Source organism: Zootoca vivipara, chromosome 9 (genome assembly GCF_965207765.1).
Source record: "Zootoca vivipara chromosome 9, rZooViv2.hap1.1, whole genome shotgun sequence".
Classification (NCBI taxonomy): Eukaryota; Metazoa; Chordata; class Lepidosauria; order Squamata; family Lacertidae; genus Zootoca; species Zootoca vivipara.
Genome location: NC_142592.1, coordinates 55,659,380 through 55,672,869, shown reverse-complemented (window position 1 = coordinate 55,672,869; position 13,490 = coordinate 55,659,380). Strand labels below are relative to the sequence as shown.

Genomic DNA, 13,490 nt, shown 5'->3' with positions numbered 1-13,490 from the left:
TTCCTATTTATCTACTTGCATTTTGATGTGCTTTCAAACTGCTAGGTTGGCAGGAGCTGGGACCAAGCAATGGGAGCTCACCCCATCACAGGGATTCGAACCGCCGACCTTCTGATCAGCAAGCCCTAGGCTCAGTGGTTTCCTATCAGTGGGTCCCTATCAGTGCTTAGGGCCACCTTAAAATGTTAAACTGGCCCTCACTGGGGAAATGAATTTAAAATTGCTCATAATCCCACTGGGTAAATTCAATGTTATCTCTTTACTTTTCACCAAAGGGGCTGAGTGGCATTTTGAATAACATTTTATTTAATTAAGCTAACAGATGTGGCAGTTATTCCACACATCATGCATGTGATAATTGTACCTCTGGTGCATTAGATGCTGCAGTTAAGCATCTCTACCATGCACACAGGTTACCTAATAATATCCGCCCACCCTTTACTAGTTTGCATCTGTTGCTCTCCCTGACAATGTTGTGTATGTGTGTGACAGAAAGTCTGTGTGCTTTTCTAGCTGAAATGACTTTAAAAACGATTGGAGACAGCTAAGATCTCTCAAAAAAAACAGTGATGGAAATTCACACCATTTTTAGTTATTCAGCATTTTCATAGACCTACATTCTACCTCAAACCAACAATCCTACTGATTCTCTTTGAAGGTATTTATTCACACAACAGATGGTTAATTTACTGAATTTACTACTATGTAGATTACATTAAAGGGAGATTAGACAAATTCATTGAAGATATAGTCCTTCAATGTATTAGTCATGATGATTCTGTAGAAACTACAGGGTCAGAAGCAGTATGTCCTTGAATACTACGTGCTAGCGGGCAGGCCTGTACAGATGGCAGGGGCACCAAAGAAGCAAATATTCAATCATATATTTATTTACCTATAGGAAACTACTTGTCACTGCAAAAAGTTATCCTGAGCTCATACACTGAATATTTCCATAGAGAGTGTCCATACTTTTCAAGTGATTCTTACAAAGATATGATGAAGACATATTTCCTCCACTGCTCAACTCTTCCTGTCAATGTCATGGATTTTAGGTCAAGAACAAAAGCAACAGAAAGTAATTCTAAAATGACCCCAAAAAATTATAGTTATAGGTAGGTAGCCATGTTGGTCTGACATAGTCAAAACAAAATAAAAAAATTCCTCCCAGCAGCACCTTAGAGACCAACTAAGTTTGTCATTGGTATGAGCTTTCGTATCGGAAGAAGTGTGCATGCACACGAAAGCTCATACCAATGACAAACTTAGTTGGTCTCTAAGGTGCTGCTGGGAGGAATTTTTTTATTTTGTCCCAAAAGTTATGTTCTTTGTTTAGTTTTGCTTTTGTCATGGGATTTAATACAACAGCAGAATTGAGTCACCAAAACTTGTTTGGAAATGAACCTAGGAGAGAGAGGATTCTGGGCCATGTTCTTGATGGCAGAAGTCCCTTCTGGTGATATAGTTTGGGCAAACTCATGGAAAATATTGAGTTTTCAGGACCTCCTCTAGCCACCACAAATATCAATACTAGGGGCTCGTGTCCCTGTTTGCTTTTCTCACCACTCTACCAACACCACATTGCCAAACCTGCTTCCTTAGTTTATACCTAACCAAACCCTCCTCCTTTTACATCTTGCCCAAGTCTCCTTCCCCATTACACCGCTCTCCCAAAACCTCTCTTCCTCCCTTATGCCAGGGTGGGGAAACAATTGCCTCCAAATTTGGCCCCTCCTTGCAGGCAACACTGACAGGTGGGTGGGACAAACGCAATAGATTATGTAGTGCATTGCCACCCCCTGTGAAACTTGCATAGAAGAGTTATCAAACAAAACATCCTCATCTGGAGGATACCTGTGAAGAGTCAATAACCTGGTTTTGAACTGCTCTACATTTTGGTATGCTAGAGCTAACAGAAAACATGGTGTGGACTTCAAAATAACACACTTCCCTTCATGCCCATAGGCAGTGCCAGAAAGGAAATGGGAGCGGGGACAAGCACCCTTCAGACAAACACCTCACACATATATTTAATATGAAATATACCATTATTCCCCCCCCAGTAATATTACACATGAGACATAGCCTGTCCCCTCACCCCAAACCACACCTTGCCCCTTCCTTGACCCCAATATACTGTTCTGGTGCCACCATTGTTTGCATTTTACATTGCTCAATAAAAGCACTGTATGGGACAGAAAAGTGAAGCTTCGCATTCAGTGTCCTTTTAATTTTTCCTACAGTGTCAAAAGCAATCTGAAAGGAGTCTTGAAAGCACCCTGCAAAGTGAGCTGTGTGGGAAATTTATCACAGGAAAAGCATTCTTAGAAGTCATAATCTCACACAGCTCTTCGCAGAGTCCATATTTCAAATAAAAAACAAGTATAAATGGAAGACAATGAAAGTTGGACTATGTTCTATGCAAAGTAGCAGTTATTTGTGATACAAATAATTTTCTATGGGAAGCTCTGAACTTCTAGAATAATTCCAGAAAGCCAGTAATTTCTAATTCCAGAAAGCCAGTGTGACACAGTGATTAGAGTGCTGGACTAGGACCTGGAAGGAAATATCTAATTCCAAATGTTCTCTCATTCTGATTTAAGAAGAATAAGTCTCTGGCAATGCAAATTCTGAGGAAAGTCTTTAAGATTTACTCTTAACTATGTCAGACTCCATGGTGGAAAAAGGAAGACACAAGCATAAATATGGTTAAACTCACGCCAGCCGTGCTCCACAGTTTTCTCCTTCAATATCTCCTCCAGCCACATTGTCAGTGTTCACAGATTCTGTCTCACTGGTGGGCATGCTCACTACAAGGATCAGAGGAATGAAAACAGAAGGTCAGTAATTAGTCTGCAATACACAAATGTGCAGTTACTGGCAGTGAAGATGCTTGCTTAGCAAAAAAAAGCATAAATTAATAAGGAAAATGAATTGTGACCAGAGGAAAAGTCCTAAGATAACATTTTCCTGAAGCTTTACCTGTTTGTTTTAAACAATGTGATACAAATTTCCTGAACTATTTTTACATCCCATAAGATACTCTTATTGACATTTCCATATGGCACAGCCCCCTAAACTTTAAACTTCCACAAACTAAAGTCACCAGAAACATGCCCCATTCTGCTTTCATTCAGTCTTGCAAAATATTGGTGTGTTTTTGTGCACAACTGTCTTTCCATATACTGTATAAGCTTTTTATTTTTATTTTTTAAAATCCTGAATTAAAGAACAGTGCACAGTCCAAACAGGAATATGCTTTATGGGCAGGAAATGAGCAAAAAATAAAAGAGCTGTGTTGAGGAAAAGCCAGAGACAAGGTAATTAAAAAGTGATTGTGAATAACTACAATGCTAGAGCTCTAGGGCAGGCATCCCCAAACTTCGCCCCTCCAGATGTTTTGGACTAGTCCTGTTAGCTAGGGATCATGGGAGTTGTAGGCCAAAACATCTGGAGGGCCGCAGTTTGGGGATGCCTGCTCTAGGGCAATGTTGTTCTAACATTCTAGGATGCAAGTTAGGAACAATCCACACGACTATCCTAAGCATACTGAGACGTTAGTTAAATAAATGCACACATTGCTTTGCATGTGGAATAGCAAGTTATATTATTGTTTCATTGGGTAATTTAGTTAACATGTACTATACTATCACTCTACCCTTTATGGAAGCTTTGTGGTTGCCTTACACGCTGGGCATTTTGTAAAACAATCACATTTATGGCTCAAGCAATTCACCCTAAATATAGACAGAAAGTAAATATAAAGCTTTTGCTTCTATTCTACACTTGATGATTTGGACAAGGCAGGTAACATCCAAAGCATGTCATCTAGGTGCAGAGCACAAATGTGAAAAAGGAGATTTAGAGTAGATTCATACAATAGTCTTGAGAAGCTAGGATGCAGGTAAACATGGCTGTACACACATTATGAATCAACCCACTACCTGGATAGTCACTAGTCAGTCTATGATAAGCCAGTGAGGTTTCTTCCCCTTTTGAGTTCGTCATAAAGTTTGCGTGTAATTTATATGCATAGAGAAGAAAAAGTTGACCATTTCACCATACACCCATTTTAACACAGGTTGAAATGAAACTATATTCTGGAAGGATTGTGTGAATTAGTTCACTTACACAAGCTGTTTCTTTCTCATTTTGCAACCCACCTCAGGTCAGGGAGTAACCCATTAGCAAGTCCTATAACACAAGATTTGTTCTCTATGCATTACAGTTACATAAGTTTGGGAATGTAAAACATACATGAAATTTAACAGGCTGTCAGCCACTGACTATTTCTAATTCTGTACATCAAAAGAGGATAGTTAAGAAGCTAAGCAGAAGTAATGTTTTCTCCTACACTCCACATCAGTGTGTCATCATTCTGAATCTTAAGGCTTCTTGACACTATGAACAATTCAGAGGATGAGTTAACATAATAAAGTTGAATGATATGAATCCCACAAATACTTTTCTAGAAGACAACTGTGAATGTTTCACAATAGGCTATTTGGTGCATTTCCAGGCCCTGTATAACTTGAATAGAAGACTTAATGAAACAGAACATCCTGATGTGGAAGATGCAGAGGGTATTCGCAGAATCCTCAAGATACCTGCAGGAAAGTTAACTTCTGTAGGTCGCTTGAATATATTTTGAAACATAAATTATATATGTGAAAGATTATGAAGTACAGAAATAATGTTAAAGCAGAAATGTGATATCAAGGCATTACTCCATATTATTTTATCTTTCAGAATAGTGAGCTTGTCAGGGATCTGTGACCTTTACAACCAACTGTTTGTCCATGGCAGGTCTTTTTATGTTGCTCTTTTAAATAGCTTAGAAGCACCAAATCTTTAATACTGTCTTTCTACAGTAAGGAATGACTACTGTTTCTGAGGGGTGATTCAGCCACTAGAGCCTCGCATCTTCCCAATAGACACAAAAATCTACTTATTCCATGATGCACCTCTCCCACACTAGTCATAATGTACAGGCAATGGGCTCTTTAAACCAAACCAGGAAAGAGAGCAGTAATGAGTCCTTAGCCCACATTTTGACTTGTGAAGTGAGTGTGAGAGTGCAAAAAAATGTGGTTGCCCTTACGCCCCTGCTTAATTAAAAATATGGGTCCTGATGAAAATTACAGACTTTAGTAGAGCACTTAGATAGCATAGCCATAGCATAAATTAAACTGTTATTATGCACATTATCTCTCAGGTCTTTGGATAATAAAGCAATATATGGCCTTTCAAGCTGCCGGGGGGGTGTTACTGTTTTTGTTTACTATAGTATGTATTTTGTGTTTTTATACTGCAAATGTTGGCATCTGTCTCGAGAGACAAAGAAGTGTGCCTCCGGGGTCCAAACAGCTGCATTAGCAGCACTGAAGTGACCTCCCCGGATTGTCACAGGTCCTGACCTGTCCGGACGACAATATTCCCTCTCAGTCTCGTTGATATGGTCCAAAGGAAAGCAGATAAATACATTTGGCACCAGCTTGGCTGTAAGAGTTGCTGGAAGGAGGCATATAATTTGTCATCCATCACTGGTCATAGAACAGAAGAATTTATTTATTTATTGAATTTATATACCGCCCTATACCTGCAGGTCTCAGGGTGGTTCACAAAATAAAATCAAAATATAAAACCACAAAATACATACTCAAACTAAAAGCAACAACAACCCAATAACCCCTCCCCCACCTTATAAGATAATAAGAGGAGCCCTTATGGATAAGCCCAAAGGCCTATATTATTAAGCATTCTTTCTCACTGTGGCCAACCAGATGCCAAGTGCAAAAGCACTCCTATTCCTGATTCACAGCAACTGGTATTCAGAGGAACACTTCCTCTGATACTGGAGGTAATATAGCTATCATTGCTTTGTAATCATTGATAACCTTATCCTCCATGGGAATTCCTTTCAAGAGCTGTTCAGGTTGATGGTCATCTTGTGATAGCAAATCTCATAGTTTTAACTATGTGCTGTGTGAGGAAGTGCTTACTCCTGTCTGTTCTGTTCTGAATCTTCCACCATTTCAATTATCTGTATTCAATCTATATCATAGTGCTGCAATTTTCTCACCTAATATTTTTCTGCTCTCCAAATAAAGTACACAAAATGAACTAAATACAATAAAATTACTACTCGGGGTGACACAATGTGTTTGGACAGATGATTTGGCAGCCTCTCAGACCACAGAACTTTATACAACTTTATGAGGTTTTATGGTATGCCCTGTATTATTGAAAGATATCCAACATGTCACCAAACATTATTTTATTCTAATAATTCATCCACACAATCACCTTCTTGCACAACTGAGAGAAAAGTAGAGCTGTCACATTTTGTTTCTGGTCCAACTGAAAAGTTAGGCTTTAGAAAGTCTGATATTTCCTTCAAAACATTTTTTTTAAAATGTCACTACACTGAAAATATTTTGAACTATTTTTATCCACCACTTTCGAAGAAGACTGTCAAAAACAAAAACATAATCGAAATGTTTTGCATCCATTCAACAGGTTCTATTGTTTTCTTTTGATGGTAGTCAGAAATTTAATAAGAGACTGTATAAAAATATATTAATGACTTTAATTAGCTGAATGCAATAATCTTCTTTGTGGTTAAAATGAAGTCCCACCCCACCAGCAACACATGGTAAGATACTCAGCTTTTAAAAACAGTATATCTACCTGTGTAAATGTAAACAGGTCTCATCCATACTTCTCTTTGTGATTACTAGTCATGAGTCCAAGAGGTTCTTTTTTTGTCCTGCCACTTTCCCTGGGAAAAGTCAATGTTTACTGCTGAATCTGCAGAAAAGCCAACATTTACCCCAGTTCAGCAGTAAACCAGGGAAAGTGGTAGGACAAAAAAAAAATAGGGAAAGGGGGAACTTATTGGAACTATGACTAGAAATCACAGCACAAATGAAGTGTGGTTGAGCCTAAAGAGTGTAGGTTGTGCAACTACCATGGGAGAAGGAGGGTGAATCCTATAAAACTGAATGTAGGTTATATAGCAGCAAAGCTTGGTGAATTATATATCAGCGGCCTTTACTTCTCCAACAAAACTGATGTTAAAAATGCCTTCTCTTTTTACACTTAATATTATTTTGTACAATCTTCTTTTTCGAAAAAAATTAAACATCTAGAACATTGTAGCTTGCTATTAACCCCCTATTTCAATACCTTCCAATAAGTTTATTTTACCTGTCTGCTCAAATAAGTCACCTAAGGAATAATGAAATAGTCACTTGCTGTGGGAGAAGCATTCAAAGAAAAATATTCTCAGATTAGCATTTTATCACATGGTTGCTCCAGCAACACAAAATGAAATTATTTGGGGATGTAAAACATTAGATAGAGCTCTTGGAGGCAGCATGGGATACAATTCTGATGACATCAGGAAGAAAAGGTTGATCCAAAAAGTAGTTACCACCAAGTGCACAATGCTGTAGAAGCTATACAAGGACACAGACATGCACCAACGGACTACACAGTTACTACACAGAAACATACACGTACACATAAAGGATGGACACACAGTACATTGGAACGTTACCATGAGTTTCTGTGGAGTGACTAAACCAAGCAAACTTTCCTTTCTTCTTATCAGGCAAGCCAGCTGGAGCGTTTTCTTTCACAGACAAGATGGTCAAGTACCAGGAACAAGACATCAACAGAGAACATGCAGCCAGGAACAGTCAAAAGAAAAAGAAACAAGGAACTCAGCTTACATGTAGGACAGCCACCTCTTATCTCTCATCATGGGAATTAAGAATGCAGAATGAAAACAAAGGAATATGGAAGAGTGAAAGATTACAACAGAAGGGGTCATCAGTATCAGCTAAACATCTTCTTCAGTGTTCTCATATGCATTACACCTGAAACCAGGGAATGCCAGAAACACTGGTTGAACTGAAGACACCAAGATAATAAACTACTGAGTATGCAGCTGCTTCTTCTGGAAGCATCCCTAAAACTAACATTAAACTTGCTTATGTCACCCAATACTGGGAGTTTCTAATGTGTTTTAGCTTATTTTGGCTTTTGCTACACAACACTGGCTGAAATCAGCAGGGTTAATTTAGCCATGACTAACATAACTCCATTGATTTCAGTTAGTTTGCTAAGAATGACCTAGTCAGCTTTTATGATTTTATGAGGTTTAAATGTTTATGTTGTCCAGTGCCTTGATCATTGTTATGAGCTGGTAATTTATAAATATTTTTATATAAGAAAATACAGTAAATACAATATGTAAAGTATAGCTTAAATCAATCAGAAGACAATCGATTATTAATCACAGAGAGACTCAGTTGTTCCAAATGTCTTGTGAAACTGGGGTGGGGGTGGGGAGAGAAAAATATGGAACTATTCCTTTTTGATATATTCAATAAAGTCCTACTAGACAGCAATAAATGAGTCTGGCTTCACCTTCCCATTCAAAAATCTGATGTGCCAAGTAAGTTTTTCTTGAAGGGCTAAATTCCATACATTGTTCCATCAGTTCATAATGTTGATATCAGATAAATTATTCCATTTTTGAACTCTGTATGATGAACAGCTATTAATAAATCTATTAACAGATCTTTTGCTTTAAAATCTTCATTTATTCCCTTGAGTAAATAAAGAAAAATCATGTTCTTATGATAACTGAATCTGGTCCCTGATGACCTTACTTTTTTCTGCAAAAATCATTAACCAAAATTGCACTGCCAGCGGGCACTCCTACCACAAATGGAAAAATGTACCCTAACCCTTGTTCCTGCACCCCCTCCAGCACAAAGGAAAGGATCTGGAAGTAAAGTTGCAAAGCATTATAGAAGCATAATGTCAAGGTGCTGTTGCGGCTACTCTTGAGTAACAACGTCCGAGTCTGCTCTGTCTTTAAAAGTTTTATTGTGCATAGCAAAGAACATGACCTCTCAGTCACTCGCAGAATCTGGGAGTGGACGTCTCCTGTTACATGTCCAGCATAAGAGCTTGGGAACCCCAAAACGCTGCCCCCCGACCTTACGTTTCAGCGTGCGCCTTAAATCAGGCTACGGAAGCGGCTGCCTGCTCCCCTCCACCTGTTGGTCATGGTGGTGCAAGGGCTCTCCTAAATCGCTGAGCCTTAACTGCTCCATCACACTAACTTCCTCATTCCTCCCACCTGACCTGCTGCTGCTGCTCTCACTGGTCGAGGTGCTGGTGTGGAGGATGGGCGGAGGCTCCCTGTACTGAGGTCCCCTGACACATAATATCATCTATGGTGCATTTTTAAAGCCAATTCGCTAGTAGAGATGGTTTTAAGAAGACTCACTCTCCATAGTCATTCCCATTTTCCTTCATCAATACCCGCCCCCCCCCAATCCATCTTCTGTGTAGATTTTAAACTGCTCAATTTCCCAAAAGTAAAACTGACAAAGGCTTTGTACATAGCTGCTACAAACCCTTTCCCTGTGGGGCTTATATTAAAAAATACATTATCTACTTGTGTAAGAGTACACATAGTGTGGAGAATTGTGGAGAATACCACCCTTAGAGTTTAACATTCCTAAGAACAGAAAACTGAAAAACAAAACATAGCAGCATTGTTTAGGAGTAAAATCAAATCATTAAAATATAATGGTTGTGCAAATATTGCTGTTATTTTTATTGCTCTTCTGCAACTGCTGTGCAGTTCCCGGTTTTTATTGTTTGCTTTTAAGTGTCATATTTGGGTCTGCATTTAAAAATGTTTTCTGCTTTTATATTGTAACATGCATTTAAGTATTTCTGGAGAAACTGGGTCTAATGTAAAAAAACATGATTTCTTGATAGTCATTTTTTATTAGGGGCACACTTTTTGGGAGCATGTATCAGCAGTTAATTGGCACCAGTTGTTTCCTTCCTAAAAATATGATACAATAAAAATCTCAGCTACTACAGTAACATTGGTTCAAAAACCCTGCACATCAGTCCTATGATAATCTCATCACCAAACATTTTACAGGATTTTTTAGTTGTGAAATGACAAGCACTACCAGTAACATGCGGATGTACATTATATTTGCTGGAGCTCTTGTGAAACAGAATAGAACCAGTAAGTGAACTGGACAGGGGGCAGATTTGACAATCAAAATTGGACACCTCCTGTTCAGAGGTCCCTTATGTTCATATACATTTTTTCAACATAAATTTTATTTTTCCCACCCCTCCTTTCCTGATGTTTGTTTTTTGCTACTTTTTATTAGCTGTTTACAATACAGTGGACGCTCGGGTTGTGAACGTGATCCGTGCGGCGGCACGTTCGCAACCCACAGCATTCACAACCCACAGCGCCGCATCTGCGCACATGCGGGTTTGCGAATTGACGCTTCTGCACATGCGCAAAGCACGATTTAGCACTTCTGCACATGCACAAACGCCGAAACCCAGAAGTAACCTGTTCCGGTACTTCTGGGTTCGGCACGGTGCACAACCCGAAAACGTGCAACCTGAAGTGTCTGTAACCTGAGGTATGACTGTACATGTGTTTTATTATCTGAACTTCACTTTTATTAGTTCTTTCAGAAATCCACTGCTTATATTTCAAATCCTGCCCATGACCCACCCAGCCAATTTTACAGGATCAGCCTTATTTATATTCAACAGTAAAACTACAACATGTGTCATCATCAGAACACTCCCTTCAACCAGATCCATGTGTAAGACAGCTATACTTCATAGCAGGCTAGGCTCCATCTCTATCAGCTCCCCACACATCATTGTGTAGCTCTTTGGAATAATGCCATCCTTGGCTTTATTCATCCTGCCTGGCTTTACATCTTCTCCGCAATGGATGGTACTCCTTACACATAATGTAGCCATACCAACCAGCTGCAAGATCCTCAATGCATGTCTCTTCTCCATGCCACTCAAGTAATGTTATTTTCATATTCTAGCAAGGCAACAATGTTCCTGCTTGGACACCACATAACAAAGAAACAGCACTGGCATTATTCAAAGTAGGAAACATAATTTACTTTCCAGTTGTTCACAATACAGAACTAAGAAGAAGAGAAGAAGAGTTTGGATTTGATATCCCACTTTATCACTACCCGAAGGAGTCTCAAAGCCGCTAACATTCTCCTTTCCCTTCCTCCCCCACAACAAACACTCTGTGAGGTGAGTGGGGCTGAGAGACTTCAAAGAAGTGAGACTAGCCCAAGGTCACCCAGCAGCTGCATGTGGAGGAGCGGAGTCTACCGCTCTTAACTACTACACCACACTGCCTCTCCAAGTTTTCATGTTCAGTTGTGAAGCAATTTTCTTAAATCAAGTTACATTTTGTGATCAGCATCATCACCAGTAAGAGTTTCTGTTTCATCCCAGGAATCAGACCCTAGTTTTATTATCTTCCTTGGTTTATGAGATGCTGGCCTCATTTTTTTGATCAATTAATTTATATGAAACGATACTTTCTTTGTACCACATTTATTAGCAGTGGTATAGTGCCCTGGAAACAATCAATTACTCTGCATTCATTTATACCAAGTATGCAGAAAGCTGCACCAGTGTGGAAGTTAAATATGATTTTCCTCTTTTCTGCTCATGTGAATGAATCTCAGTATATAAAACTGTATGCTGATAATTCGTAATGGCATTTCTTACAGAGTGTAAAATGATACTTTGTAGAAGAATTTAGAAAGGTTCAAAAGCTCCTTTTATATTTCACTAGAATAAACTGCTACAAAAAATGGTATGACCTTTTCAACTGAGTCCAAAATTAACTTATGGAATTCATTGCCACAAGATGTTCACTGCTGACAAGACCTATTCATGGGTAAGTTTGTTAAGTTTCCTCTTCTGAAATTAAAAGTGTCTGTATTGGATTTTTTTTTTTTGCAGTTTTCCACTTACATATGTTATGTTTGATAGCACTGTGATCACTGTTTGCAATCAATTCAACATGGCTTACATCTCACACCAGATCCTGGTCACACCTTAAGATTTAGGTTTGACTTCCCTCTGATCAATTCCATTGCCAACTGTTCTATAGTGCACTGTAATTTCTAGGATATCTAGAAATCTTACCTCTTTGTCATGACTGGAACACACACTTACTTAGTTTGTGTGAGGTAATTGAAAACCTCAACAGTTTGAATTACCTCAACATTTTCTTGTTTAGATGCCACCTTTCATTCTTCATCTCAAGATCACTCTGAAACCCCCTTCAGTCCTTGGTGCTAAATGCATAAGCTTGCATGCATGCCCTGACCCCTAGGCACTTTTAACTCTCAAATGTTCAGACAAAAGCCCAAAGATGGCTTAAATCATTTCCGAATCATCATACTGAACATCCTTTCACAAGAAGAAAAATGAAAGAGGGGGAAATACATGTTTCCTCAAGAGCCCTCAGTTATCCCCCACCCCACCCCAAAACTCAAGAGTTCCAAGAAAGGACTGAGTTTATACATTCAGCAGTCTTAAAACCTAAAAAGCTGTTTCTACACTGTACCAGCCTGACTCCTCTAAAAACAAAACAAAACAAAACAAAACCTCCCTGCATATGTGGGGGAACAGGAAGCTAAACTGAATATTTCTCCCTAATATGCAAATTTTGTACATTTTTTGGAAAAGGCAACATTTGAATATGCATTCTCCCACCTGCAGGCTGAACAAGTGCAATCCCCCAAAAGCATAACTATACTGAATTTATTTTCTGGCCCAAAGTCAGTTCCCAAGTGCATATAATTCCCAGGTAATATAACATTTCACTATTTTTTTTACATTAAGTTTTTAAATTGAGACTGTAGGCCGCCTGCTACTAGTCTGAAATGATAATAAAATACACTTCAGCATTCTTAACAACCAGCTAACATAATGTTATGTCTACTAAATATATTTGTAATTTAGTAGTAAATTTGTAATTCGTAATAAAAATATTTGTAATTTTGAACACAGCACACCTTCAGGCAGTTTTACTAACAGGTTTGCCATTATCATAAAATCTTACAGGGCAGAAAAATGCAACCAGCACTGTTTTCAGCTTGGAATCAAGAGGTTAAACAATGCTTTAAAGGGCTTTCCTCTTAAAGCAAGCTTTTCAAGTATGTAATTTTAACTTCTGCAACTATTCAGACAGTGAAAATGGATAAACTGCGCCAAACTGAATTGAAAAACAGGCATATTTGATAGGTTTGCAATAGTTGCTTTTTGTAGTCTGTGAAGACTTTTTGTAGCATTCATAGAAGTGAGGAACTGTTAATATTACCTTGAATTAGGCCTTGTGTGGGCAGGTGTTATGCAAGCTTCCCTCACACAGCTGTCAAAGTAACTAATTTATAACCTTCTATATCTCCTGCTATTCTGATCATGATTCTTCGAATATTTTTGTCACTAAACTGATTTAATCTGGACAAATTCTCAGAGAAAGAGCTGTCTTTACATTTAAAGTCCTGGTTGGGGAAAACAGAATTATACAGGAAAGGTACAGTCCAACATTTGCCTGGTTATTTCATGAATATCAGCCCTCCTTACCT

General features: G+C 38.6%; 1 protein-coding gene across 26 annotated transcripts in view; it reads right to left on the bottom strand.

Annotated features, from left to right (window-relative positions):
• Positions 1–13,490, bottom strand: part of CACNA1C (calcium voltage-gated channel subunit alpha1 C) — a 541,815-nt gene that overhangs the window by 148,301 nt on the left and 380,024 nt on the right. For 15 of the 26 annotated variants that reach the window (XM_088676813.1, XM_035127332.3, XM_035127337.3 and 12 more), the window contains exon 10: positions 2,720–2,810. In XM_088676813.1, coding sequence (XP_088532939.1) covers positions 2,720–2,810 — 91 coding nt within the window. Of the gene's footprint in view, positions 1–2,719; positions 2,811–7,561; positions 7,637–13,490 lie in introns of all 26 variants that reach the window. The other 11 variants (XM_088676810.1, XM_088676812.1, XM_060279995.2 and 8 more) reach the window with 1 other exon arrangement.